The sequence below is a fragment of the Apiospora hydei genome (genome assembly GCF_038363865.1).
Source record: "Apiospora hydei strain CBS 114990 chromosome Unknown utg000004l_segment0_segment0, whole genome shotgun sequence".
In the NCBI taxonomy this organism is placed as follows: Eukaryota; Fungi; Ascomycota; class Sordariomycetes; order Amphisphaeriales; family Apiosporaceae; genus Apiospora; species Apiospora hydei.
The window spans coordinates 7886590-7910999 of NW_027117363.1; the positions used below are offsets into that span (position 1 = coordinate 7886590).

The 24410-nt window shown below is 55.4% G+C and overlaps 10 protein-coding genes across 10 annotated transcripts; 4 read left to right on the forward strand and 6 right to left on the reverse strand.

Moving 5' to 3' along the window:
• Positions 1-169: 169 nt before the first annotated feature.
• On the forward strand, positions 170-1280 carry PG997_004978 (fatty acid synthase CEM1; the record flags this gene model as incomplete). Its single annotated transcript, XM_066809293.1, has 2 exons — positions 170-593; positions 670-1280. The coding sequence occupies 2 exons, from the start codon at positions 170-172 to the stop codon at positions 1278-1280; spliced, it is 1035 nt and encodes a 344-aa protein (XP_066672911.1).
• A 164-nt stretch (positions 1281-1444) lies between these two features.
• Positions 1445-2193, reverse strand: PG997_004979 (uncharacterized protein; the record flags this gene model as incomplete). The annotated part of the gene is made up of 2 exons (XM_066809294.1): positions 1445-1960; positions 2056-2193. The coding sequence occupies 2 exons, from the start codon at positions 2191-2193 to the stop codon at positions 1445-1447; spliced, it is 654 nt and encodes a 217-aa protein (XP_066672912.1).
• Positions 2194-2635: 442 nt separating this feature from the next.
• Positions 2636-3606, reverse strand: PG997_004980 (uncharacterized protein; the record flags this gene model as incomplete). Its single annotated transcript, XM_066809295.1, is given in 2 exon segments — positions 2636-3163; positions 3181-3606. 2 exon segments carry the CDS (start codon positions 3604-3606, stop codon positions 2636-2638), a joined length of 954 nt encoding a protein of 317 aa, XP_066672913.1.
• Positions 3607-4336: 730 nt separating this feature from the next.
• PG997_004981 (4-nitrophenylphosphatase-like protein) lies at positions 4337-5458 on the reverse strand (the record flags this gene model as incomplete). The annotated part of the gene is made up of 4 exons (XM_066809296.1): positions 4337-5100; positions 5175-5243; positions 5307-5328; positions 5387-5458. The coding sequence occupies 4 exons, from the start codon at positions 5456-5458 to the stop codon at positions 4337-4339; spliced, it is 927 nt and encodes a 308-aa protein (XP_066672914.1).
• An 866-nt stretch (positions 5459-6324) lies between these two features.
• PG997_004982 (uncharacterized protein) lies at positions 6325-9644 on the forward strand (the record flags this gene model as incomplete). Its single annotated transcript, XM_066809297.1, has 6 exons — positions 6325-6444; positions 6512-6560; positions 6657-7413; positions 7713-7885; positions 7961-8354; positions 8423-9644. 6 exons carry the CDS (start codon positions 6325-6327, stop codon positions 9642-9644), a joined length of 2715 nt encoding a protein of 904 aa, XP_066672915.1.
• Positions 9645-10244: 600 nt separating this feature from the next.
• PG997_004983 (uncharacterized protein) lies at positions 10245-11915 on the forward strand (the record flags this gene model as incomplete). Its single annotated transcript, XM_066809298.1, has 1 exon — positions 10245-11915. The coding sequence occupies one exon, from the start codon at positions 10245-10247 to the stop codon at positions 11913-11915; it is 1671 nt and encodes a 556-aa protein (XP_066672916.1).
• A 397-nt stretch (positions 11916-12312) lies between these two features.
• On the reverse strand, positions 12313-13235 carry PG997_004984 (succinate dehydrogenase iron-sulfur subunit- mitochondrial; the record flags this gene model as incomplete). Its single annotated transcript, XM_066809299.1, is given in 3 exon segments — positions 12313-12627; positions 12644-12783; positions 12866-13235. 3 exon segments carry the CDS (start codon positions 13233-13235, stop codon positions 12313-12315), a joined length of 825 nt encoding a protein of 274 aa, XP_066672917.1.
• Positions 13236-14623: 1388 nt separating this feature from the next.
• Positions 14624-15661, forward strand: PG997_004985 (uncharacterized protein; the record flags this gene model as incomplete). The annotated part of the gene is made up of 1 exon (XM_066809300.1): positions 14624-15661. One exon carries the CDS (start codon positions 14624-14626, stop codon positions 15659-15661), a length of 1038 nt encoding a protein of 345 aa, XP_066672918.1.
• Positions 15662-17681: 2020 nt separating this feature from the next.
• On the reverse strand, positions 17682-18460 carry PG997_004986 (uncharacterized protein; the record flags this gene model as incomplete). Its single annotated transcript, XM_066809301.1, has 3 exons — positions 17682-17824; positions 17883-18212; positions 18271-18460. The coding sequence occupies 3 exons, from the start codon at positions 18458-18460 to the stop codon at positions 17682-17684; spliced, it is 663 nt and encodes a 220-aa protein (XP_066672919.1).
• A 3234-nt stretch (positions 18461-21694) lies between these two features.
• PG997_004987 (uncharacterized protein) lies at positions 21695-23200 on the reverse strand (the record flags this gene model as incomplete). The annotated part of the gene is made up of 3 exons (XM_066809302.1): positions 21695-22339; positions 22416-22941; positions 23139-23200. 3 exons carry the CDS (start codon positions 23198-23200, stop codon positions 21695-21697), a joined length of 1233 nt encoding a protein of 410 aa, XP_066672920.1.
• Positions 23201-24410: the final 1210 nt, after the last annotated feature.

Below are 24410 nucleotides of genomic sequence, written 5' to 3' on the forward strand. Positions count from 1 at the left end.
CGAGTTAGCGCCGCAAGCTCTCAACTCCACGCATTTTTTTGCTCGAGTCGCATACTACAGATTTCGATGACGTGAAGACCTCAAAGTACCATACACCCACCACCATTTACACTTATTCTTTGTACAGTGTATTCACGGTCCTCCAAGCATCATACACAAATCTGTAACAATGGCTTGCCGGAGCTGTAGAAGCCATATCGGCCAATTGGCTCGACAGGCACGGATAACTTCCAACTCCGCAGAAGCGTCTGCTGCGTCGTCGATAGTAGCAGCCTCCCGACTAGCAGCAAACCCCAGCCAGCGTTCCCAGCGCCAGCCGGCGCAGCAGCAGCAGCAGCAGCAACGAAGGGGTTTTTCGAGCGCACCACGATCCCAGGCGTCCATGCTGCCCGACTTCATCAAGAACGCCGCGGGCCACCTCCTGCAGTCTAGCACTCAGCCCTACCAAGTCCACCGAGCGACCGAGATCATCTACAAGACCTGCGCGAGCCAGGCCACCTACACGATTTCCGAGGAGGACAAGCGGAATGGCACAGTACAGAAGGCGGAGGACGGCGTCGAGATCGGCGTGGGCAAGACGATGTGGCACACAGGTTCGTAGCTGTCGCTCGCTTTTATTATATTCTGCCCAGAACACCGGGACTAACTGTGCAACTTTTCCCTACCTAGAATTCGGCCTCCCCGCAACGTTCAGCACATGGTCGCAGGTGACCATGCTCCACATGTACCTCGTGTGCGCGCGCCTGCGCAACCTCGACAAGGACGCCGCGCGCTCGTGGCAGCAGCAGCTCGTGGACCACTACTTCTTCGACGCCGAGGAGCGCATGGACCTGACGCACGGCATCACGTCGCGGGGCGTGCGGCAGCGGTACCTCAAGGACCTGTTTGTGACGTGGCGGGGCCTGCTGGCGGCGTACGACGAGGGTGTGGTCCGGGGCGACGCGGTGCTGGCGTCGGCCGTCTGGCGCAACATCTTCAGCGCCTCGGCCGACGTCGACGTCCGCAGCGTCGCCGCCGTCGTCAGCTGGATGCGCCTGTGCCTCAAGATGCTCGACCAGATGCCCGACGAGGCCCTCTTCGCCCAGGCCTCGGCTGCCTTCAAGTGGCCCGCCAAGAACGAGCTCAACGTCGTCGACAGGCCCGTCCGCGAGCTCGAGGGCTTGCTGCCCAATGCGCCCGCCGCGGTGGCGGCGACGGCGACGAATGTGAAAGCGGAGGAGCCCACGGCGACTGAAAAGGAGTCCATCGCGAATATGCAAAGAAAGTTGGGTGCGGTATGAGGCTACCCCGTGTTATAGATGTAAAATAATGTAACATAAATAAGACTTGGGGAGCGCACAGCTCAGGCATTCCACTTCGCATAAGGAGTCACTTAGACGGGACTGTACGATAATGAGGCCGAGGGGCTACCACTATTCTTATTATAGATCCAGTTACTGTCTGTCTATTCGACTCGCTCCCACATCTGAAATTCGTATTTTGTTCCGTTCTCCTCCTGCACGCCCTCGGGCACCGTCTCCCCCGTCCACGCATCCAGCTCCTCCTTGGACCGCTGCGCCCACTTCTTCCCGTCCTTATCCTTCTCCTCCTGCTCCCCGGGCGACAGCCGCAGCGGGAAGAACGTGTCGCACTCAAAGTCGTCCATGACGCGCGTGAGCAGGACCCGCCTCGCCTCCGGCAGCGCCAGCGACGCCCCGTAGATCTGGGCGCCGCCGATGACGAAGGCCTTGGCGGCAGCGGTCTGGGTCTGCTGGGTCTGGGTCTTCAGGTACTCCAGCGCCTGCGCCAGCGAGCTGACCTTGACGGGCTCCTTCTCCACGTCCACGGCTGCCGGGGCGTCTTCTGGGTGCGAGCGGCTGATGACGATGTTCAGACGGCCCTTCAGGGGTCGGAACTTGGTCGGGATGCTGTCCCAGGTCTTGCGTCCCATGATGACGGCGTTCATGGCCGGAGGCTGCGCCTTTGCGTTTGGTATTAGCTCAAAGACTCTTCATATAGAGATGCAGATATAAGTGTAAACGAAATGCCATATACAAAGAGGAGAATAAAACTTACGTCGGCGGGAAGCCGTTTGGTCACGCGGGCGAAGTAGGCCATCTCTTTCCTGAGACCGGTCCATGGGAGGGTGCCGGCGCGGCCAATGCCCATGTCCCGGGTCGCGGCCACGACGAGGGTCAGCTCTACGGGAAGCATGGTGTCGGTGGTTGTCGTGCCCGTACTCATTTGTTCGTCTGTATGAAATTGAACTATTAGACTCTGGGTTGGTTGATCTTAAGTTGGAGTCGAGTAGGCTGAAGGTATGAAGATTCGCCTAGGGAATTGATTTAGTGAAATGTGGGGGTGGTTGACAGCTACAAAAACTACCCGGCAACTCGCAGTAGAGGCCATATTAGGCGTTGCAGAGGACAATACATTATACAGATTCACCGATTGAGACACCCTTATACTGGGGATGAGTTTTCTTCTCGATGATATATCTGATTTGATCTGTGTATATTCGTTCATTTACTCCTGATATGCTCTGTAGTCGCCAGTCTTCCTTTATATATGTTGCCCGTATACCAATTCCTGCCCAGCCCCCGAGTGTATGCGTCCTATCATGTCCACCCCTATACAAACCTGAACTACTCACATATCATGCTGTAGCCACTGCCGCGACACCCTTGGCCTCCTCCAACCTCTGCAGCTCCTTCCTCTTCATCTCCTCCTGTATCCGCACCCTCATGGGCACGATCGCCTCCCGCGGCATCGTCGGCCTCCACCCCTTCATCTTGTCCAACCCACCCACACTCTGTATCGTCTTGAGCTCGACGAGGCTATAGTCCCCCTCCTTCTCCCCACGGTCAAAGACCTGCGGCGCTCGAAAACTCACGGGCGGGTTCGTGATGATGCGCGCGTTCCGCAGCGCGTTGCTCGTCGCCGAGTGCATCATGAGCGGATGCAGCAAAAACACATCGCCGACCTCGCCGCTCGCCTCCACGAACTCGTCGCACCCCCGGGCGAGCTCCATGTACCACTTGAGGTTCTTCTCTTTCGTAAAATCCGGATGGCCCCGCGGCACCATCCGCGGCGACACGCCCTCCGGGTGCTCGTACAACCAGCGCGCAATCTTGGGCACCGCGTCGGGGCAAAGCATCGTCCCGCCCCCTGGGGCGGCACATCGCTAAACAGCGGGATGACGAGCAGTGCCTGCTCGGGGCTATCGAGGTAGTGCACGAAGAAGTCCCCGTCGACGTGCCAGTTATCGAGCTCGCGCGGCGGGACCGGCTTCCCTCGCCCGCGGCCGTGCCCAGGTTCACGATCAGGCTGTCGCGCCAGTACCGCGAGCGTTCCTCGTCGACGCGCGCGGCGCCGCCGCAGAGCTCGCAGATGGCGGACCAGGCGCGCGGCGCAGAGCGCGGCGGCGTCGAAGGTCCGGTGCGAGGGCATGTTGATCTTGTGCTGGGTCCAGGTCGACTTGTCGTCCGCCGACATGCCGAGGCGGGTCCAGACGCCTTCGGTTACTTGGGCGGCTTGCTCGCGGGTGAAGCAGCGGCTCAGCTTGAGGTAGCCGTTCTTGAGAAAGAACTGCTTTTGTTCTTGGGTCAGGGGCGCCGGCGGTTCCATCGTGTATAACGGGTCTGATTAAACTAAGAACTGATAGCCTTCGGATATGGCGTGTATAAACGCATTGCTTATATCGTAGTATTGGATAACCGTTTAGAATATTTGGCGGTTTTTAGACGATGTTCCTGTTTTCCTGCTCCGAGTGCTTGGCTGCTCAGTATGTATCCCGTAGTGAATCTCCTGATGAGCCGCCCTTTATATGACTCGCTTGGCGGGCGGTACCCAAGACCGGATCCACGGAGGGCCAAGCTTCCACGAAGACAGTCCGATGACCCGTTCAATAGTCAGGTAGCTATACAGTAATGTCCTGTTTGCGGGGATTAGGGGACTGCGGGGGAAATCAACCGCATTTAACCTGAATACTCCTATTGGACCGTTGTCTGCGGCTACGAAGTGGTGAACTCATACGATCTCTTAACTTATCGACCAAGCGCGTCCGTTTCTAGGATCATATCCGGGACGGGCTACATCCGAATGCTCGGTGCCATTGATGCATCGCTCTGCAGGGAAATGTGCACACTCAACCATTCCACATACCACAAATCTGACTAGTCAGGTTGACTGGACCATTCAGGAGAAGCATATGTTATACGATGGGCTCTTTCCGACTGCAACCGACGAGCCGGGATCACCCTGATACGGGGACAGGAAACGGGTACCGCGCATGAATGTCTATTCTATATTCTATCTATTATAAACGCATGTCCAGATTGCGTCTAGTGAACCCATCTCACTGCTTCGCAGCGCGCAAATCGCTGAGCTTGTCAGCGTAGTAGGCCGGTCGGAACGGGGCATCCTCGGCCTCCCACTCCTCCTTCTTACACACGCCGCTAAGGACGGCGAGGGTCCCGCCGAGACCGCCCTCGATGCCGAACTGGATATCGGTGTTCAGGCGGTCGCCGACCATGCAGGTCCGGGCGCGGTCCAGCTGGAACTTGCCCTCGATGGCGTCCATCATGGCCTGGCTCGGCTTGCCCAGCGCGATCGGCTTCTGGCCCGTCATGTTGATCAGCGGGACGGAGATGGAGCCGGCGCCGGGGAAGAAGCTGTGGCTGGTGGGGAAGGTGCTGTCCGTGTTGGTGGCGAGGAAGGTGGCGCCGCGCGCGAGGTACTGGTACGCCGTCGAGAGCTTGAGGTAGTTGACGTGGAAGTCCAGGCCCGCCAGGACGCAGCCGACCTCGGGGTCGAGCGCGGACCCGTCGGCCAGCGCGTCGAAGTCGGCCTGGGTGATGTCGCGGCGCAGGGCCGGGTCGGTGCCGCCGAGGAAGGGCACGTTCTCGGTCGCGAGCTCGGACTCGATGCCGCTCTCGCCCAGCACGAAGACCTTGTTCTTGCCGGCCGGCAGCTTCAGGATGCGCGAAATGTAGATGGCGGACGAGTAGGCCGACGCGAAGATCTCATCGACCTCGCTGGGGATGCCCAGATTCGTGAGCTTCTTCTGGTAGTCCTGGCGCGACTTGGTGGAGTTGTTGGTGACGAAGACCACTTTCTTGCCTAGTACGGGGACAGATCAGCCCATGGTCTTCCCAATGTGACACCATCTTTTTCCCAGCTCGTAGACAACTGACCTTTGGACCTCAAAAAGTCCAGCGTCTCAACGATGCCCTCGAAAAGATGGTCACCCGACCATAAGACGCCTACGCCATTGCGTTAGCTGCGAATTCGTACATATGCCTCAGCAATATTTTTGCAAGAATTACCATCGCAGTCGAACAGGAAGGTCTGGGTGAGAATGTTAGCAAGTGTACCAAATCGACTGTTTCTGATTTCCGCTACTCACATCGAAGCGGTCAATGAACTCGTTTATTGCCGCAGTATCGCCGGTAAGGTATTTTGATGTTGAGGCCGGCATTGTGTATGGGAGGGGTTCAAGTGAGTGGATGTGAGAGAAATGAACTCCTTCTATCAATAATCTAGCGTAAATTCTACGTCTTATGGGGGGACTTCTGAAAAGATTGTGCGATAGTTTGAAGCTGAAGGTGGTATATAATGACTGGTGGTGTAGACTGTAGTAGCTTCAGTCAGCTTGAAGCAACTACCGCTCCAGAATTCATTCGGCTTTGTCGCCGTTTCCACTCCGCAGAAGGACCGGCCGGATAGAAACGAGCCAAACGGAAGTGCCCTACTATGACATAGCTGCCGCGCAACGGGTCAAGTTGATTGACTCGACGTCAAGACAGGTCAGTAGTACATGTAGGTATACTCGCATAGTTGAATTCGACCCGTAGCAAAACCCGGATGCTTGGATCGTTTATAGTATTGGCCAATGCCTTTGGACTGAGCACCGCTACAGTGGCCCTCTAAAGTGCATACCTTTTAACCTCTAGCGCATGCGCCATAGAACATGAGGTCGATATAGCTCACTCATACTAAAGGTCACGCAAGAACGCTGCCAAGTACGTGAAGTCCAGTTTGCCCATTGTGCAATCGTTGAACTGAACCTCGCTGATCATTCCCCCGGCGTCTTACTGTACTGCCAAACTGCCTAGGTCCCGTACAGCGACTTCCCCACTATTGTTACCTCGGCAGAGGGGACTCTCGACTCTCAGGGCGGCTGTTGTCCCGGCGTCAACCTTAACTGATGATACTCTCGGCAAGCTCCCTCTTGTATATATCCTGCTTAGAGACACATGGTTGCAGACAATTGAACCTATCGCATACATCACATTGTTGAATTTCTTCGGCAAGACTTGATTGACATAACAAACCATCGCGAAAATGAGTGGCCCTGGAGCTGGATTCGAGTACCCTCCCAAGGAGGTGTCCTGGTTGAAGCGCGATGCCCTTCTGTTCGCCGCCAGCATTGGCTGCACCTCAGACGAGCTCCAGTTCCTCTATGTAAGTGCACGCCAGAGCTTGGAGGTTTTGCGCATGATCCTCGCATAGTCTGACCATATTCTTCTAGGAACTGGATCCCAACTTTTCCGTCTTCCCAACTTACCCGGTTGTCCTGCGTAAGTACAAGCAGTCCCTTTAGCTTTGCTCTGCCCCCCAGCCAAACGAACCAGCGCGAGTTCTCTAACTGACGACGACAATCGACCGACCCACAGCATTCAAGGAAGATGCGCAAGAAGTAATCGACTTCTACGCCGCCCAGAAGGCCATCAAGATCCCCGGCGTCCCCGAGTTCGACGCGCGACGCGTCGTCGACGGCCAGCGCCTGGTCCAGTTCCTCAAGCCCCTCCCCCGACCTCGGCCGGCAAGAAGTTCGAGATCCGCACCAAAGGTCCTCGGCGTCTACGACAAGGGCCGCCCCGGCACCGTGGTCGAGACGCAGACGGACCTGGTCGAGGCCGGCTCCGGCGACGTCTACTCGCGCGCCGTCGGCAGCGCCTTCTACGTCGCGCAGGGCAACTGGGGCGGCCCCAAGGGCCCCGCGACCGAGAACTTCCCCCCGCCCAAGGGCAAGAAGCCCGACGCCGTCTTCGCGGACCAGACGACGCCGCAGACGGCCCTGCTGTACCGCCTCAACGGCGACTACAACCCGCTGCACGCGCACCCGGAGCCGGGCAAGAAGATGGGCTTCGGCGGCGCTATTATTCATGGCCTCTACTCCTTCAACTCGTCCTGCCACGGCCTGCTGCAGAAGCTCGGCGGCAGCGACCCCAAGAACATCAAGGAGTTCCAGGCCCGCTTCGCGAGCCCCGTCAAGCCCGGCGACAAGCTCGTCACCCAGGCCTGGCGGACGGGCGAGATGAAGGGCGAGTGGGAGGAAATCCGCTTCGTCACCAGCGTCGAGGGCGGCAAGGTCTGCCTCAGCAACGGCCGCGCCCTGATGAAGGTGGTCGGGGAGGCCAAGAGCAAGTTGTAGATTTATGTATGCGTGGGTTTTTATGAAGTAGCGAGCCTCTGAGCCAAGATTTTACGATGTATTAAAATTGTTCCAAATTCGTAATTCCTGGTATATTCTGCTATATATCTCACGATTGCATGGTGTTGATGGTATTGGCAATGATTGGTGACGGAGCTGTTGCCTGGGATTCCGTGTGAATTTCCACAGCGTCCAATCGACTTAGCTTTTGTACGATCTAACGTTTGCACCTCTGACAACAACACTTTGATATCAACAATAATGAACTGAAATTGCATAAACATCTTGCTAGCAGTATGGCATCGAAGGCAAAGGTAGGGGACCGGCTGTCCTACGACGGAGCTGTGTGCACCGTACGGTATCTCGGTGAGGTCGCCGGCACCACGGGAAGCTGGATTGGAGTAGAATGGGACGACGCATCCCGAGGGAAACACGACGGCTCGCACAAGGGCCAACGATACTTTACCTGTAAGCCCTACAGATAGTCTGAGTATTCCCCAGCAGACGTACATTGGTCTGTCTGCTGACACGCTTCTGCCAAAGGCAAATCCAAATCGCCCACCGCCGCCTCGTTTGTGCGCCCCACCAGGACGGCTGAGCCGGCCCGGAGCTTCGTCGCAGCGCTCAAGGAAAAGTACACGGCCGAGATCGCGACGGGCGGCATCGAGATCCGGTTCTCGGGCAAGCTCGCCGAGGAGGTCGGTTTCGAGAAGATCCGCCGTAAGCAGGCCGACCTGGCCGAGTTGAAGCATGCCATCCTCGACGGCATGCGCGTAGCCCGTGCGTACGATGCCGAGGGCGGCGACAATGCACAACGCATAGGAGAGACCTGTCCCAAGGTCATCAACTTGGAGCTTAGCCGGAATCTGTTCACGCATCTTGGTACGGTGGTCGAGATATGCTCGGAGTTGCCTGGGCTGCGGAATCTTCGACTAAAGTGAGTGAAAGAGGTCCTTCCCACGAAGATGCATTGTGTCTGTATTTACCTGCTAATCCCATGCACAGTGGTAACCGGTTTCAGAATGTTTTTCACGATGAAGGGCTTCAGGATGCCAGCAAGGTCTTTACCAACGTGGTCGAGTTGGCTCTCGAAGAGAACCTCATGGACTGGAACGAGATCTGTCATGTGGCTGCAAAGTTTCCTGCGCTGGCGAACCTGTCCGTCGACTTGAACCAGCTCTCATCGCTACCGGTTGTGCCTCTCGGCTCACTGTGCACAACTCTAACGTCGCTCAATATGGAGTTTAACGAGTTTACTAGCTTCCTGGACATCGCCAGCTTGTCGGAGCTGAAGTCGCTGCGTAACATTCACCTTAAGGGGAACAATATCAGCGCCATCACTTCGAACGCTTCCGATCCAGCTCCCATCTTTTCCTCGAGTGTTCGTTTCCTGGACATCTCCTATAACCAGGTATCGGACTGGACGTTCATCGACGACCTACCGACTGCGTTCCCGGGACTGACCTCGCTGAGGTTCGCGCATAATCCCATCTACGAGAACCCCGACCCCGAGCTCTCGGCCCAGTCCAAGTCGATAGGCGAAGACGCCTACATGATCACCGTGGGCCGCATAGCCCGCCTGGAGAAGCTCAACTATGGAAACATCACCAAAACCGACCGACAGGATGCGGAGATGTTCTACCTCTCCCGCATAGCAAAGCACCTTGCTGCGGTCCCGCCGAATCAAGAGGGAGAAGTTCTCAAATACCACAAGAGATACGAGGCGTTGTGCGAGCTATACGGTGCTCCCGCCGTGAACCGCACGAAGGAGATCAACCCTGCCTTCCTGGAGGCGAGATTGATCACGGTCCAGTTCATCTATCATCCTCCACATGGCGAGGACAGCGAGGCTTCCCCATATGAGAAGACAAGCAGGATACCCAAGAGCTATGATATCTACCGGGTCAAGGGCATCGCCGGCAAGCTGTTTGGGCAGAAACCATTAGATCTCCGCCTGATCTGGGAGACGGGTGAGTGGGATCCCGTGGCCGGCTTTGACGACGAAGTGGACGTCGACGAAGATGAGAGTGGCGGAGAGGACAATGACGTCGTAGAAGAAACACAAGACGTGGTCGCACTGATAGACGCCGCCGGCGAGGAGATCCTGCAAACGGAGGGGAAGGTGGGCAAGTGGGTCAAGCGGGAGGTCGAACTGCGAGACGGGCCACGGCAGCTGGGCTTCTGCGTGGACGGTTTGGAGGCAAAGGTCAGAGTAGAGGTTCGGTGACTCTAGCCCAAACTCGTGTGGCTTTGTTTGAGGCCTCACTACAAACGGGGAATCTGCTTCCCCCACCTGTCTCCTGACAACTATATATACATGTAGTCATGCTGTATAGCTAGCGGAAACGTTTCTAGATTAGAGGCTTTTGGCCAAACACCCGCATTATAAACACATACCATTATTTGGTCCAATGTTTCCCCTGGCAAGTTGACCATTCTAACTTCAATACACACGCAGTTTTGCAGCAGTAGACGGCGACAATAGTGCTTATCGCTTGACGAGAGCAAAGAGCAAATCTACGTATACACAACCGCCAAAAAGCACCAAATACAGCCCCTGGATCTTCTGAAAGCAGTATATCATTCCAGAATCATGGCGCATCGCTCGAAGAAGAAGAAGAACCGCACCCGTCGTAGTAGAAGAAGAAGACATGAAGGGGACATGAAGAAGACGACTTCGCCTCCTGCACCTGATCTACCACCAGTCTCAGAGAAAGAAACAAAACCAATTGCTCTCTCGCCTTCCAACACTACTACGACCTCCTCCGAGTCTCCCTTAAGACCCAACCCAAGCAAAGGAGTGGACCCAGACAAACCAACCGAAACAATGACTTCTACACACCTCCAGCAGCACCAGCATCGAAGCGTCCTACACGCAGCAGCAGGAGGAAGCCCGCGCATGCACCGGCCGCCTCCCTACCATCCCGCCGCCTCCAGCCCGTTCCCCGCCACTTCCTCGTCCGCCCTGCGACCACCAAACACACGGCCTCGGGCACCATCACCACGCCGGGCCCCATGGTGCCCCCTGATCGCCGTCGACCAGCTGCCCGCGTGGATCGACATCGCCGGCGTCCCGCGCGAGCTCACCGTCGAGCAGACCATGGGCCTGCAGAACCTGGGCACCGTCAGCGTCCATCCCGGCGAGACGACCGAGTACTACGAGGTCCGCCTGCACCAAGACGTACGCTTTGTTAAGTCGTCGTCTTCTTCGCAATCTGCCCTCAAGCGTCGAGAGAGTAGCAAGAACAACGCATCTTCCCTAATTATGGATCCCGATACCGCATCTCTTAATGTCCACGAGACGGACTTACTGGGCAGCGGCAGTAGCAGCAAGCATGCCCACAAGAAGCAAAACGACCTGGTGACGCTCGTCAACGGAAGCAGCGGACGCCACAGCGGCAACATGAACAACCTCGACGACAGCACCAGCAGCGCCTTGAACAGCTCGTCAGAAATCTCATACTCTTCCTTTTCCACCGAGCCAGCAACCAACCACACCCGCAGCAAGAAGACGCCGACGAAGAAAGGAAAGGAGAAAGCCCCCAAGACCGAGACTGCCGCCGCCAACAGCAGCAAAGGCCCCAATGGCAACACTACCACCACCACCACCACCATCAAACCCCCCATCATACCCCTAAACCCCCGCCTCCCCACCCCACCACCGCCCCCGATCCCCACGAACCCCTACCCCCTCCTCCGCCACGTCCGCGGCGGCAGCGAGCCCCTACCCCCTAACCACCACCCCGCCTCGCGCCTCCTCTCCGCCATCGCCCCTCCGCTCTACTCGCCCACGCACCCTCAACAACAACAGCAGACGGCCCCCAACCCTCACAGCCCCTACGATCCTCACAACCCCAACAGCAAGTCCTCTTCGCAGCGCCACCAGCGCGCCATCGTCCACTGCCGCCACTGGTGCCACCACGGCTCCTGCAAGTACGGCCCGGACTGCCGGTACGAGCACGAGATGCCGCGGACGCACGAGCGGCTGCGCGAGGTCGGGCTGGGCGACTGGCCCAACTGGTACAAGGCCGCGATCCAGATGGCGTTCGACATGCGGAAGAAGAAGAAGACGTCATCTTCTGCGCACCGCAGCAGCAAGGGAGGCAGCATGAGGCCTCAAGAGTCGACGGCGTCGTCATTGTCGTACGTGGACGTCATGACGGCCATCATGATGGGTGGCGAAGGCGGCAGTGGTAGTACTCGGCGCAAGGGGGGTAGCAGCCATCACCACAAGGCACGTGACAGTAGCAACAGCATGAATGAGGTCGCCTCCTCCTCTCCTTCTACTGTTGCTCATACTAACAGCAGTGAGAAGACAGTCGTGGTGGAGGAGCGACTTGGACGGCTGGCAAGCATTGAGAGCGGCGGGAGTGACGGAGGCAGCAGCGATGCAGAGCACGGGGATCCCGAGTTGGGCGTGCAACCAACGCCCGTAACCAGAAAGCAGAACGTGGCCGAGAACATCACGGCGCCTGTCGAGAACCTGGTGGACATTTGATCGTCTGATTCGCCGGGTAGCCTAAATTCGAACCATGTTTGGTCGAAAATGCCTGTTATTTCCTAGATCATGTAATAGAGAGCGCATCTTGTGACCGAGGCTTGGCATTTCTGTCTCCAGCATCAGGATAGTGAGATCAATGAAGTTAGAATTTAGTTCATTTGCTGTATTGGTTACTTTAATGTGACACTTGAACTCCATCCATGCTCAAAAACACAAAGGAACACGGCCAACGTACAGCCATACCAGACATAATTCCGGCGGCGACCCGTAACTCCGTAGAGAAATGGTAAAGTCGTCTCTTTCTTCCTCTCCCTCTCCCTCCTCAGCTTCACCTCCACTGTAGTAAACTTAAAACATGGATATCAATCTTCCAGATACACTACCGACTCCTAATTTAGAAAGCCATCTCCTTCTTGATCTCAGCAATGGCCAGACCAGGGTTCAGACCCTTGGGGCAGGTCCTCGTGCAATTCAGAATCGTGTGACATCGGTACAAACTCATCGAGTTATCGAGGGCGGCCTTTCGCTCGCTGAGGCGCTCGTCACGCGAGTCGATGATCCATCGGTAAGACTGAAGCAGGATGGCAGGTCCCAGGTACTCCTCCTGGTTCCACCAGTAGGAGGGGCATGACGTCGAGCAGCAGGCGCAGAGAATGCACTCATACAGACCATCCAGCTTGCGTCGGTCGGCCTTGCTCTGTCGGTACTCCTTGCCGTCGGGAGACGGGGGTGTCGCGCTGCAGGTAGGGCTTGATGGACTTGTATTGCTTGTAAAAGTGCGTCAAATCGGGGACCAGGTCCTTGACGACGTAGGTGTGAGGCAGAGGGTAAACCTTCATATCGGCGGTGTCGGTAGGGATTCGGCCTGCAATCTTGATTAGCAACTCCGTCCTATCCACCTGGACAAGCACGATATGCCCGCCAGGCCATTGGCTGTTCCAACATACACAAGCAAGCCAGGGTGTTGGTGCCGTTGATGTTCATGGCGCAGCTACCGCAGATGCCCTCTCGGCAGCTTCGGCGGAAAGTCAGGGTAGGGTCGATCTCGTTCTTGATCCGGACCAGGGCATCCAGCACCATGGGACCGGTCTTGTTCAGGTCGAGCTCGTAGGTCTGCATCTTGGGCTTCTCGGTGGGCTGGTCGGGGTTCCATCGGTAGATCTGGAACTTCTTCATCTTGGAGACGGAGCTGTTCTTGGGGTCGGCCTGGTTGGTGGCATCGCCGACGGTGGCCATGGAGCGGGTGAAGACGGCGGGCTTGAAGGCCGACCGCGATGCGGTGGCCAAGAGCCGGGACGAAGAGCGGAGAGCTGCCATTGTGGGCGGGATTTGAACTTTTTAAGGGAAAACTGCCAGACGGGCCTCTATTCCAAGACGACGTGAGACAATTGAAGGAAAAAGATGGGGGAGAGGATTGGATGCCGACGAGGGAGGAATTAAAAGCCGACCAATTAAGGCTCGAAACAGAGTTGCGACGGCTTTAGGGCGTCTTTGGTGGCAAGAGACTGTGATAGTCGTCTATTGTTTGTTTGGGGAAGAATGTCTTCATCATCATCCAATTCCACCGTGACCCGTGAAAGGAACCCGGCCTATTCCCTCGGCTCTCTCTCGGCCAATCAGGAGCAAGCCTTTATAAGCTGGCCGCACTCTGTCCAAGTCTACCCAGGCCAGGCAGGCCCTTCTTGGCTGCAGAGTTCCGCATCGCTTTGAGTGTGCGTGCATTTGCATAATAATAACCCAGCGGCTATTTGTTTTATTTTGCTTTGCAACTTTCATCTTCATTGTCATCCATTATTATTTTTGGAAAACATGCAAATGCTCAAATAGCATGGCGATCCAGCCATGGTGGCTCTTTGCAACGTCCTGGGCCGATCTCTGCGCTGCGGCGAGGATCAATTTGTCCAGCTACAGCAAACAGCATGTCGCTATTTCCCACTTAAAACCCTCCGCTGGGCTCCCACTGGCTCGAACCCTTTTAGCACCGACGTGCCGACCCTACAGCGGATAACAGCCGAGAAAGAACATCCCTGGCCACAATCCCTCACTGCCAGCCAGACTCCTAGGCCGCGAAAAGGCGCGATAAGGATAAGGCACAATGATCCGATGGGAAAGCCAAGAGCCAGTTGAACCCAAAGCCAGCCAGAAGAGCCGCCCCAAACCAGATTGATCTGATCAGATAATGGATATGATGGGCCAGTAGCTTTTTCCTTGGCCCAGCTATTAGTGATGTTTATTCTACTCGCGGATGACATTGGTAATAGAGAAATTAATTAGAGGAGCTTTTCTATTTTTTATTTTTTACTATTTCCCCTCCCCTTCACTCAATTGTTCTGCATCGTACCTTTGCCTGTGTCCGTTATGCCTCTTTGAAAAGAATCTCAGCTAGTTTCCGGGGATCCCACCATCCCTATCCTTCCTCCCGCAGACACCCGAAGACATGGCCTCGACGTCATCACGACTGCTGCTACCTCAAATGAGGCTATTCGCGCAATGTGAGTGAATGCGACTGCCCAGTGGGCAAGCCGGTGTTCCCTCGCCTGCGTCGGCTGGGCTGAACTGATATATCATCCAAAACAGTGTGTTCTCGAGGCCAATTGCTGCCCTATGCACCTCGAGCCATATCGTCGTCCTACTTCCCAGGCCACAGCAGTCGATATTTCTCAACGCAGCCGCCTCGACGATCGCAAAGCACGGATCCGAACCCCATGCACAAATTCACATACCACGCAGCGGCATCCTTTAGCGGCAAGGGGAAACGATTCGACCCCAACTCCAATGTCTTCCAGTTCAACCCCTTTCACCGGGTGCAACCCCAGATTAAACGCCCCAAATCGAAGCGACCGGCCAGCGGACAGGATGCCTTCTTCATAGCCCGCATGGGCGACACCAATGACGTCGCCTTCGGCGTGGCCGACGGTGTCGGCGGTTGGGAGGAGAGCGGCGTCGACCCTGCCGATTTCTCGCACAGCTTCTGCGACTACATGGCGCTCGCGGCCTACGAATCGAAAACCGACGACCCGAGGCCCCTGACCGCCAAGGCCCTGATGCAGAAGGGCTACGACGACGTCTGCCACGACAAGAGCATACCGGCCGGCGGCAGCACCGCCTGCGTGGCCATCCTCTCCGAAGATGGCGTCATGGACGTGGCGAACCTGGGCGACTCCGGCTTTGTGCACCTGCGGCTCAACGGCGTCCACCACTCGTCCGAAGCCCAGACGCACGCGTTCAACACCCCGTACCAGCTGTCCATCATCCCGCCGAGTATGCTCGCCCGCGCAGCTGCTTTCGGGGGTGCCCAGCTGTGCGATTATCCCAAGGACGCCGACGTGACAGCACACGAGCTGAGGCATGGGGACGTTCTGGTGTTCGCTAGCGACGGGCTCTGGGATAACTTGTTCGACCAGGATGTGCTACGGATTGCGAGCCGGGTTATGACCGGCAGCGGCGCATGGAAGGCCACGGACGGCGGTATCCGCGTGGTTGACGACCTTGGGCCTTACGTACAAGCCCAAGAAGACTCGGCGCAGAAGGCCGCCACACTACAGAGCGCGATCGCCATCGACATTACGGCGACGGCGAAGAGGGCCAGCATGGACCAGCGGCTCGACGGACCTTTCGCCAAGGAGGTCCAGAAATACTACCCGGGCGAGGATTGGCACGGCGGCAAAATCGACGACATTTGTGTGATCGTGGTCATTGTGTCCGAAGATGGGAAGTCCCAAGCCATCAAGGCCAAGTTGTAAATTTTTTGCTTGCGGGGAAAAGGAAACTTGAAAGTTGCTTTCATTCTGGGATAGAGATGACTTAACTACTTACATGGGGAAATCTTTGCATGGCTTTGGGCGTTAGGTCGATCGATGATGGGGGGGCGGGGTGGGTTTCATTCAGCATGGAGTACTATTATAAACGCATCCAAGAGCGCGCACTCTCTGTCTCTCTCTTGTGTATAACACCACGAAAACACGGGTAACCTCAAGAGTATAGGAGGTCCTTGTCGGTCGGTCCGGTATGGAGGGATAGTAATTGACTACTATCTTTCGGGTAACAGCGGTTGCTGAATTTCGCAGTATATATTTAGTCTACGGAAACAATAAAGCGAATCACGATAAGAGATGGCTTTTCAAAATCACTTATGATGGATGTTGTTATCTCATGTGCCGAGTTTTTGTTTCGCACTACCAGATTAGCATAATATGCTCCCGGTTCAGATATAGGTATTACTGATACCATTATCGTAAAATGACACGGTTCTTGTAAGATTCCAGAGAACGCAAGCGCCCAAATAGATAGGCGTACTGAAGGTTGGACCAAAAAACACACGCACGCATAGAGACATTCTACGAAGGTGATAGGGCTCCGCCAATGAGGAAAGGGGGCTGTTGACCGATGTGGCAGCCACAGTGGAAGGTTAGAACGTGGTAATTCCCCAACAGCGGATGATTGGATATGTATATGTGTGTAAGCCCTTTCAATCCAGCAAATCATCTTACACAGGTTGTCATTATACACCTATCTCCTTTAAGTAGGATTGTACCTATAGCCCGTGCTGATGCCCCGATCTCGATACGAGATCTGGTTGGGGCCGATACGAGGAGGACCGCCTCACGGGCCACAGATATCCATAAGAACATCCATCAAAACATAACGGTTATTATTGTGCACAGAGGAAGAAGATATGTATGTTATATATGAAATTGGTATACATAAATTCGTCGGGCTCCACGACCATGTGTCGTACCCGTCGTCGGACCCAAGAAATACAGTAAGCCGGCTGGTCCCTCCCCCAGACTTCTCCCCGCGTGGATATGGGGGCACACACACACACTCACACACGAGCCAACGTGGAAGCCAGCCGATCGCTCCACCACGCCTGGTGGATCGCGAATTCTAAGTGCTTACATACACGAGATAGATGTGTAGTTTATCTCGACATGTACATAGGCATATGTTAGTTTATCTACTATATCTGGTGGTGCGACATGAAAATGATGCGTAATTCGCAATGCGCCGCCGGTGTAAGTGACTAGATTGCTTCCAAGGTAGCGACGTCGCGGCTCATGGGAAATGAGTCCAGCCTCTGAATTTTTCTCATTGGTCACATCTGGATATTGGACAGATGTCCAATGTCAGCAGTACTGATAAATCCTCAACTTCATATACTTGATACGTACGATCGCGCACGCAGCGACTCCTGCAGCAAACCTACCCCATTGCTCGTGGTGAAGTGCTACGTCGAGGTCCCTTACATGTCGCACCGCTGCAGTCATGACATTGCACAACAGCGGCAGAAATAAAGTATCAAGGTTTCCTTCAACCGCAGATGACTAACTCCCTGCAGGATGCCGCACCCCGCGTGCACAATGACTTTTTTAACATGCGACACAAGCAAACCTTGGCGGGTGCCGCCGTTGCCTGTCATCCTTAAGCATCCTCCTAAAACGGGGTTCGTGTAGCAGGTCAGGAGGTTGTCCATGCGCAAAGGCATGACCGAGTGTATCCGGGATGCGCCTGTATCCACTACTATGGCCAGTAATCACCAACTATACACACAAAGATCACGAGTGAGGAACTGAAGTCATTGGGGAAAAAATTACAGTTCATTGCGATTTCATTAAGTATTGCTGGCGCAATGCATGACTCGTGGGGCCAATCACCCAGCAGTAGAGTGTGACTACCTAGTTGAGCAATATGTACAGGAAGAAAAAATGCATGTACGCAAGAACAGTACCCTAAGATCTGGTGTCCATGATGATATCCAACACTCTACAGAACAAGAGCAGCGGCGCCGGCGAGCAGGGCCAGAGGCGCGTGAGCGCTGGCAGCGCCGTTGGTGTTGGGGAGAGTGGTAGGGGTGGAAGCGGCAGACGAAGACGCAGACTTGCTGGCAGAGGCGGAAGCGGAAGCGGCTGTGGTCTTATTAGTGACATGCCCCTTGGGTGACAAGATTGGAGAAGAAAAACTTACACATGCTGGCAGAGGCGGCGGCACTGCTGGAGCCGGACACGGTGGCCGAGGCAGGGGCAGACGCGGAAGCGCTGGATGCGGCGGCGGAAGAGGAGGCGGTAGCAGTGATGGTGCTGGAGGCGAAAGTGGACGAGACAGCGTAGCTGGACTTAGCAGCGGTGCTGGTCGCGCTGGTGGCGGCCGAAGCGGCGGAAGAAGGAGCAGCACCGTTTCCGAGAGGGAACTGGGCGCTGTAGTTGGGCTCAGTGCCGTCGTTGATCTCGAAGGCGTACATGTCCTTGGGCAGGGAGCCGTCGGGGGTGAAGATGAACTCCTTGCCAGTGGCACCGGCTATTGTGGCGTTAGTCTCATCTCAAGCCGATGCTGGAATGTTGAAAGGGTGACTTACAGGTGAGGGTAGAGACGGTCTTGAGGTTGCCCGAGGGACCGCTCTTGAGCAGGATGGTGACGGGGCCGGAAGCGCCGTCCCAGGTCAGCTTGAAGGGCTTGCCGGCCTCAACATCGAAGTCGGTGTTGGTGAAGGAAGCCTTGGCGGCAACCATGGCGGCGAAGAGCATGGGGACGGTGAAGAACTGCATCGTGACGGTGTTGTTTTGTTTGTTCGATTGTCGAAAAAGAGAGTAGAGAAGATGGAAGCTAGTGGCGGCAGAGAGTCAACGACTGTGTCCGTCGCAAGAATGTATAAATCGGATGGTTATGGGTGGGGGTGTGAGAAGTTGGGACGAGTTGAAACGACTTCAAGTCGGTGACGGTGTCCAGAATGTGTGTGTGTGTGATGCGCCTATGTTTGGTACAGTGGCAGTGGAAAGATGGAGGGCAGGGAGTAGGCAGGCAGGTAGGCATGCAGGAAGTGTGCAGGTGGTAGTATCACGAAGGAGGACTGCTGGACTTACTGGCTGTGGAAGGCGCGGTGGTGTTATTAGAAATTGGTATGGTAGAGAGGGTGGAAATGACAGAATTAACGACCGTGATGGAGGGAATCTCGATTAAGCTGAATGAACAGTGATATTAGATCGGAGTGGATGAGACAAAACAATCTTGGGTCTGGGGGGGGAAGGCGAGGATTTATCAATCGCGAAGAAGTCGTGCTATCCTCCTCCTACTCTCCCGCTCTCAACCACCCTGGCGAGTATGCATGTACCTTAGGACCGGGTTGTATTGATCATGAGTTTAATTACAAGGGATGTACCGAATTACCAGACCTTGGCCCAACGCCTGCACAAAAAGTGACCCCAGCAGCCCAGCCCGCGCGCATTGCTACCTCCCTGGCCAGGCCATGCCGCGCCAGGTACATTGCTCAATGTCGCAATCACACATACTGTACAGCAATACATAATAACATTGAATTCGATTGAACCTTGTTGGCCCAGGAGCATTGCACAATAGCACTGGCATTAGCCATTGGCCATTGGGGGAAGGGCGCGACAAAAGCAGGGCCGCCCCGTTCTGGCGCAGCTGGGTACTGGCTGGGCCCCAGGTACCAGACGACGTTGTGTGTCGTGCGCTTGCGGCAGGTAGTACCACCCCATCAGCCAGCCCTGACCTTCACTAGCGCCCTAACAGCCTAGCAGCCTAGCAGGACCTGGAGAGAGGAGCTGGCTGGCCTGCATGCGCGAAGACACACGCTAATGTGCCCCGTACTCGCCCGATTAGGAAGGGCCACCGGTCTGGAATCCCCTTCCAGTGCGACCGCCCCTGAGATTTTGCACCTAAGCAGTATGTAGCAATGCGACTATGCGCCTTTGATTGGGCATTTCGATTGCGCTGTAGTTCAAGGAAGGTCATGCGACGGTGCTTCTAGCCGACGACCCTAGAGCCAATGCAGCAGCACTACCCCCCTATGCCAGCCCTTCCTCACTGATTCTTGGCTGCTGCTGGATGACACCACGCCAAAAGAATCGACACGGAATCTCTCTAGCCGCAGACTAGGCCCTTGGAGAACTTGGAAGTAAGTGATGACTTTGATCCTCCTGGGCAACCGGCGACAGCTCACTCCCGTCGCGTTCGGGGCGGACCACTGTACCAAGGGCACCGGCTTCCAATGGAGCTGTTTCTGGAGCTGTCAAGATGGGATCGGCCCATCTGCGCTTACTTAGCCAAGACTTCGAAGGATTGGCCTAGGTTATCTGACATCTCACCAAGAAATCTGACATGTTTCTTCTGCTCGGACGAATAAGAGACAACACCAGTGCTGTCGCTTACCTCGTGTTCCTTGGACCGTGCAGTCGCAATGCATGCATGTCAGAAATATTACTCAATTGAAACAGTCCTCGGATTGGATCATGACGAAAAGAGAAGTATGCCCAAGCGCCCAGGGGCATCGGCAATGTCTGGTGTCGACGATGAGGCATGTCAATCTGACATACAGATGGGCAACGGGGTTGAAGCACGGAGTACGAATGCAGACGTTTAACCTTCTCGTACATGCAACGAACGTGTATGCATATGGTTGTTGTCAGGTGCGGTCGTCCGGTCCCGCCGCATTCGCATTCGATTCGTCCCATCACGATGACGATGGGGAAAGCGGCCCTTTCGGAAGTTGCCATGAGATCTGTGTCCGTGTCGTCCATGTCTAATCCCCAATGCATGATGGACAGAGGTATTTCAGATATCCATCGGGCGGGTATGGGCTGCAGTGCGACGGTACATTACAGCACCATGCGGTGAAAGTGAAGGGCGTCGCGTCTCTCTCTCGCTGTACATAACTAATGTATGTACAGTATGATTGCCCTGCGCTGGCGTCGTCGTTCGCAATTTCGCCTAATAACACTGGTGCGGTTTTTTCATGGATCAATGATCCATTGATGGCGCTAGCATCGCCTTGAATCGGGCATAAACCCGCCAAATTGCATATTATATTAACGACGACCCGTTGGGTGGGCAGGCAATGGGTCTTCCCCGGAGATTTTCTGGTGTATATGCCGGCAGTCTATGCCAGCGGTTTGTGGATGTGTGGACGAGCTCGATGGCAAGCATACATATCCAGCAGATATCTCGATCGATCATAATAAGGCAAGCAGCAAAATAACAGCGCTGTTACGTTCGCCGCTGCATCTCCACCGCTCATTCTTTCGATGGCTTACACCCAGCCAGAGCCAGGGCTTCAACGCGATCGACCTGAAAACAAGAGACCAATGACAAGGGAGCGATACGCGTCGGTAATTTACACGATTAAGCAAATCAAGGTGTGGTAAACCTTGATAAATGGATTCAAGCATTTTGTTTGCGCCATGCCGTTCAGCTGGCGGCCGACTATCAATCAGATCAGCTACTGTGCCGAGCGCTCAAGACCGTGGCTTGCTTGAGGCCATATCAAAAAAGACCTGCCCCCGAAGACCGACAACACATTCGATTTTGGTTGTTCTTGTCGCTGGGAAAGAGCCGTCTTCCCCGCCGGAATGTCTCTGATCTATAGCGCCAAGCGTATGCAGGCTCGTACGGGGCGTTGAGCGATCTCCAAGGACATCCGGTTTGCGGCACGGGTATCCAATGAGTGGCTGCTCCAGCCAACCCACGAATACACGACTTGGCACTGCATGTTGTGGCAGTACTCTGCAATTTATATGTCGACATGGATCAAGCACCGTTTCAATGGGCGAGGCTCAAAAGAATTGCATCTCAGATCGACCATGCACCGACGCGACAGCCAACTTGGTCATGAGATTGGCCGTACCCAGCCTCATCGCTCTCGTCAATGATAAGACGGCCTGCTAGGCAGTCGCAGGCAGTCTCCCCGCGCGGGCGAGTGCCGACATCGACCAGAAGGGCAGCCCTGCCCTGGGCTTCAACGAGGGTCCGGCTATCATGTCTCACTAAGGAAGAACACATCTGACGACGCCCCTCCGGACGCCTTCCGTCTCTTCGCGAACTTGCTCGACCTTCGCCCCTCGCTCTCTAGCTTTGGTGACGAAGTCATCGAGTGAACCTCCAACACCAAAGTAAAGTTTCTTTGCGCCTACTAACAACTCTGCACTGTTTTGGAGGGCTTTCTGCTGCTCCATGAGTGCAAGAGTCGTGTCGGTAAAAGATTGAAGAGCAAATGGCGAATAGATGGTCTCGGCGCCTATTATAATGGTCGCCTGCTTGGGGCAGCTGGGGGTAGCTGTCGTCTCGGTAGGTTTGGACATGAGCCCAACCAACTCTGGAGACCAAGCCCCAGAGAACAGGTTCAAACTGATTTGGCGTTCGGCCAAAAACTGTTTGAACTCCACGACAATTTCCTGGGTTATTTCCAGTTCTCCTTCGGACGACAGCGCATTTGCCGGAATACTGGACCCATCCGAAGCCGCCTGGCGTGCCCATGCGATCAAAAAGTTAGGTAACGTTACAAGCTCCAAGACGGCTGAGTTGTAGTCGGCAAGAATGATTGACAAAGGTGTGCCATCGCTCGCGGTTTGCTTCTTCTCAATGGCCCATTGGAAAAGGGCCAGCGAAGGAAGCGCTGTGCCACATCCAAGCTGTTAGTGTGACCCTGTTAGTATGTTATCCATTCGATATGAAAGCCTGGTTTACGGGAAACCCTTGGAGTCTTACCTCGATAACACACGGGGTGGCACCGACTGGGTTGAGGAACGACTTGGACTGAGCCAGGACCTTGACCAGATCCACACTGCTCTCCCAGCTTTTGAAACCACCCTCGTAAACGCCGGTCTTGACGTCGTGGGAACCGAGGCCGGCCTCGGAATCGCGGCTATCGCCATCCTCTGCCATCAACTGAACCCTGACATCCCAAAGCTCGCGGCGTGGCAGCTGTATGGTCTCGCCGCTATCCAGCACGACATCCAGAAGGCTGTATGAAATTGTAGAAGGCAACCTGCCCAGTACGGATGCTAGATCAAGATGGGTTGGCGGCAGCAGTGGTTTGCCAGCCACGGGGAAAGCGCTGGCGGAGGGCACTGCATCGGCACCACCAGCACCAACGGCTTCCCCAGTTCCCGTTGGGGGAGGTACGGCCGCGGGAGTACCGATTTGCTCGTCCTCATCTATGTCGTCGCCGCCGAAGGAGAAGGGAGAAGTTGCCCGACATGATGTACGAGCTGGGTTTCGAATCCTTTGGTTCCTATAGGGCGAGGATGATAGGCCGATGAACGAATTGTTGCAGGATTTTGATATCAATCATCGGATGGTGGGGGAGGAGGCTTTGGAAGTGGGGGGCGCCCTTGTGTTCCAGCTGCAATCTTCTCCCGCCCGCCGGTCGGTCCTAAGCACACTGCAAACCATCCAAAATCGCAAAGACGCGCACACACAAACACATACCAAGCTGAACATTGATCTAAAACGAATCCGATCCTTCGGTAAGCTAAAGAAACGCCGTTCATCAAGACCGGCCAATATTCTAGGTAAGGACTATTGGATGTCTGGACTGAAGCTGGCGTTACTATTGCTACGACTACTACCCAGAAGTCTCTTCAAGGTTATTACTGCAGCTGACCCAACACATGAGAGTCAATCAGGCTGGACCTGCGGTGGTAGTACTCCGTAGTGCCCAGAACTGCACAAACCTGGACCGTTACTCAAGTAGGTGCCATTTCTCGACGGACATGGAGATCTCAAATGCCATTCCATGCCTCTGCGTCCCCTCGTTTAATACGATCTGCACGTGCGATACATAATCCTCCGATCCCAAGCACCTACCTACCTACGGGTTATAGTTGAGATGCATGCATGCCAGCCATCAACCTCCGGATCTCTTCATCGCTTTGCACCCCCTCCCCGCGCGCGGGCACGGAAAAAGAGAGACAGGCACTCTTATCTTGCTTACCTATGGTGAATACATACACCTATGCATGCAAGCTAAAACTCTCGGCCCGCTTTCAGCTTTCTCAGCAGCGCCGCCTGTGATTTGCCCGTGCCAGACAAAAAGGTCTTGGCTTGGCTGTGGGGTCGATAGTCTCTGGTTGGACCGTTTACGAATTCGACTCGAACCTCTACATGCTGCGAACCTCATTCCGCCGAATCCCCCGACCGCCATTGGTTGCGGTTGGGCTCATCTACCAGGATCTAGGTTGTCTTGTCGTATTCACAGCCAGGCATGGCAGCAATCCGGTCTACCTAGTTGGCTGCGCACGGAAAGATATGCACTTCCTTTCTTTCCCTCGTGTGGAGATAAGCGAATATCCGGCCGGGCTCGGGTGCGGGCCAAGGTATGTATGTAGGTATGGATGGGTGCGGGCTGGCCATGCTCATTAGGTGAGCAATATACCTAGTGAGGGAAAAAGGAAGACAATGCGAGGCATGTGTCTTCGTAAGGATTTCGCCGCCGTACGTCGATCCTTGCACCGCATACACGCACCCAGCAGGACTATGTGACTGCAGGCTGTCATGGTAGGTTGATATACGTGATTGCCCCGGCTGTAGACTGGGCCCGATTCATATCGCATGTTTGCCTTGTGTTCAACATGGCACAGGCCCATGCCGCGATGTTCCTCCTTCAGAATCCCAGCTCGGACTATAAGAGTCCCAAGTATCTTGCGATGGGTTCCTCCCCTTGATTCAGAGAGCACACATTCGCAACATCCTCCGCCTGCC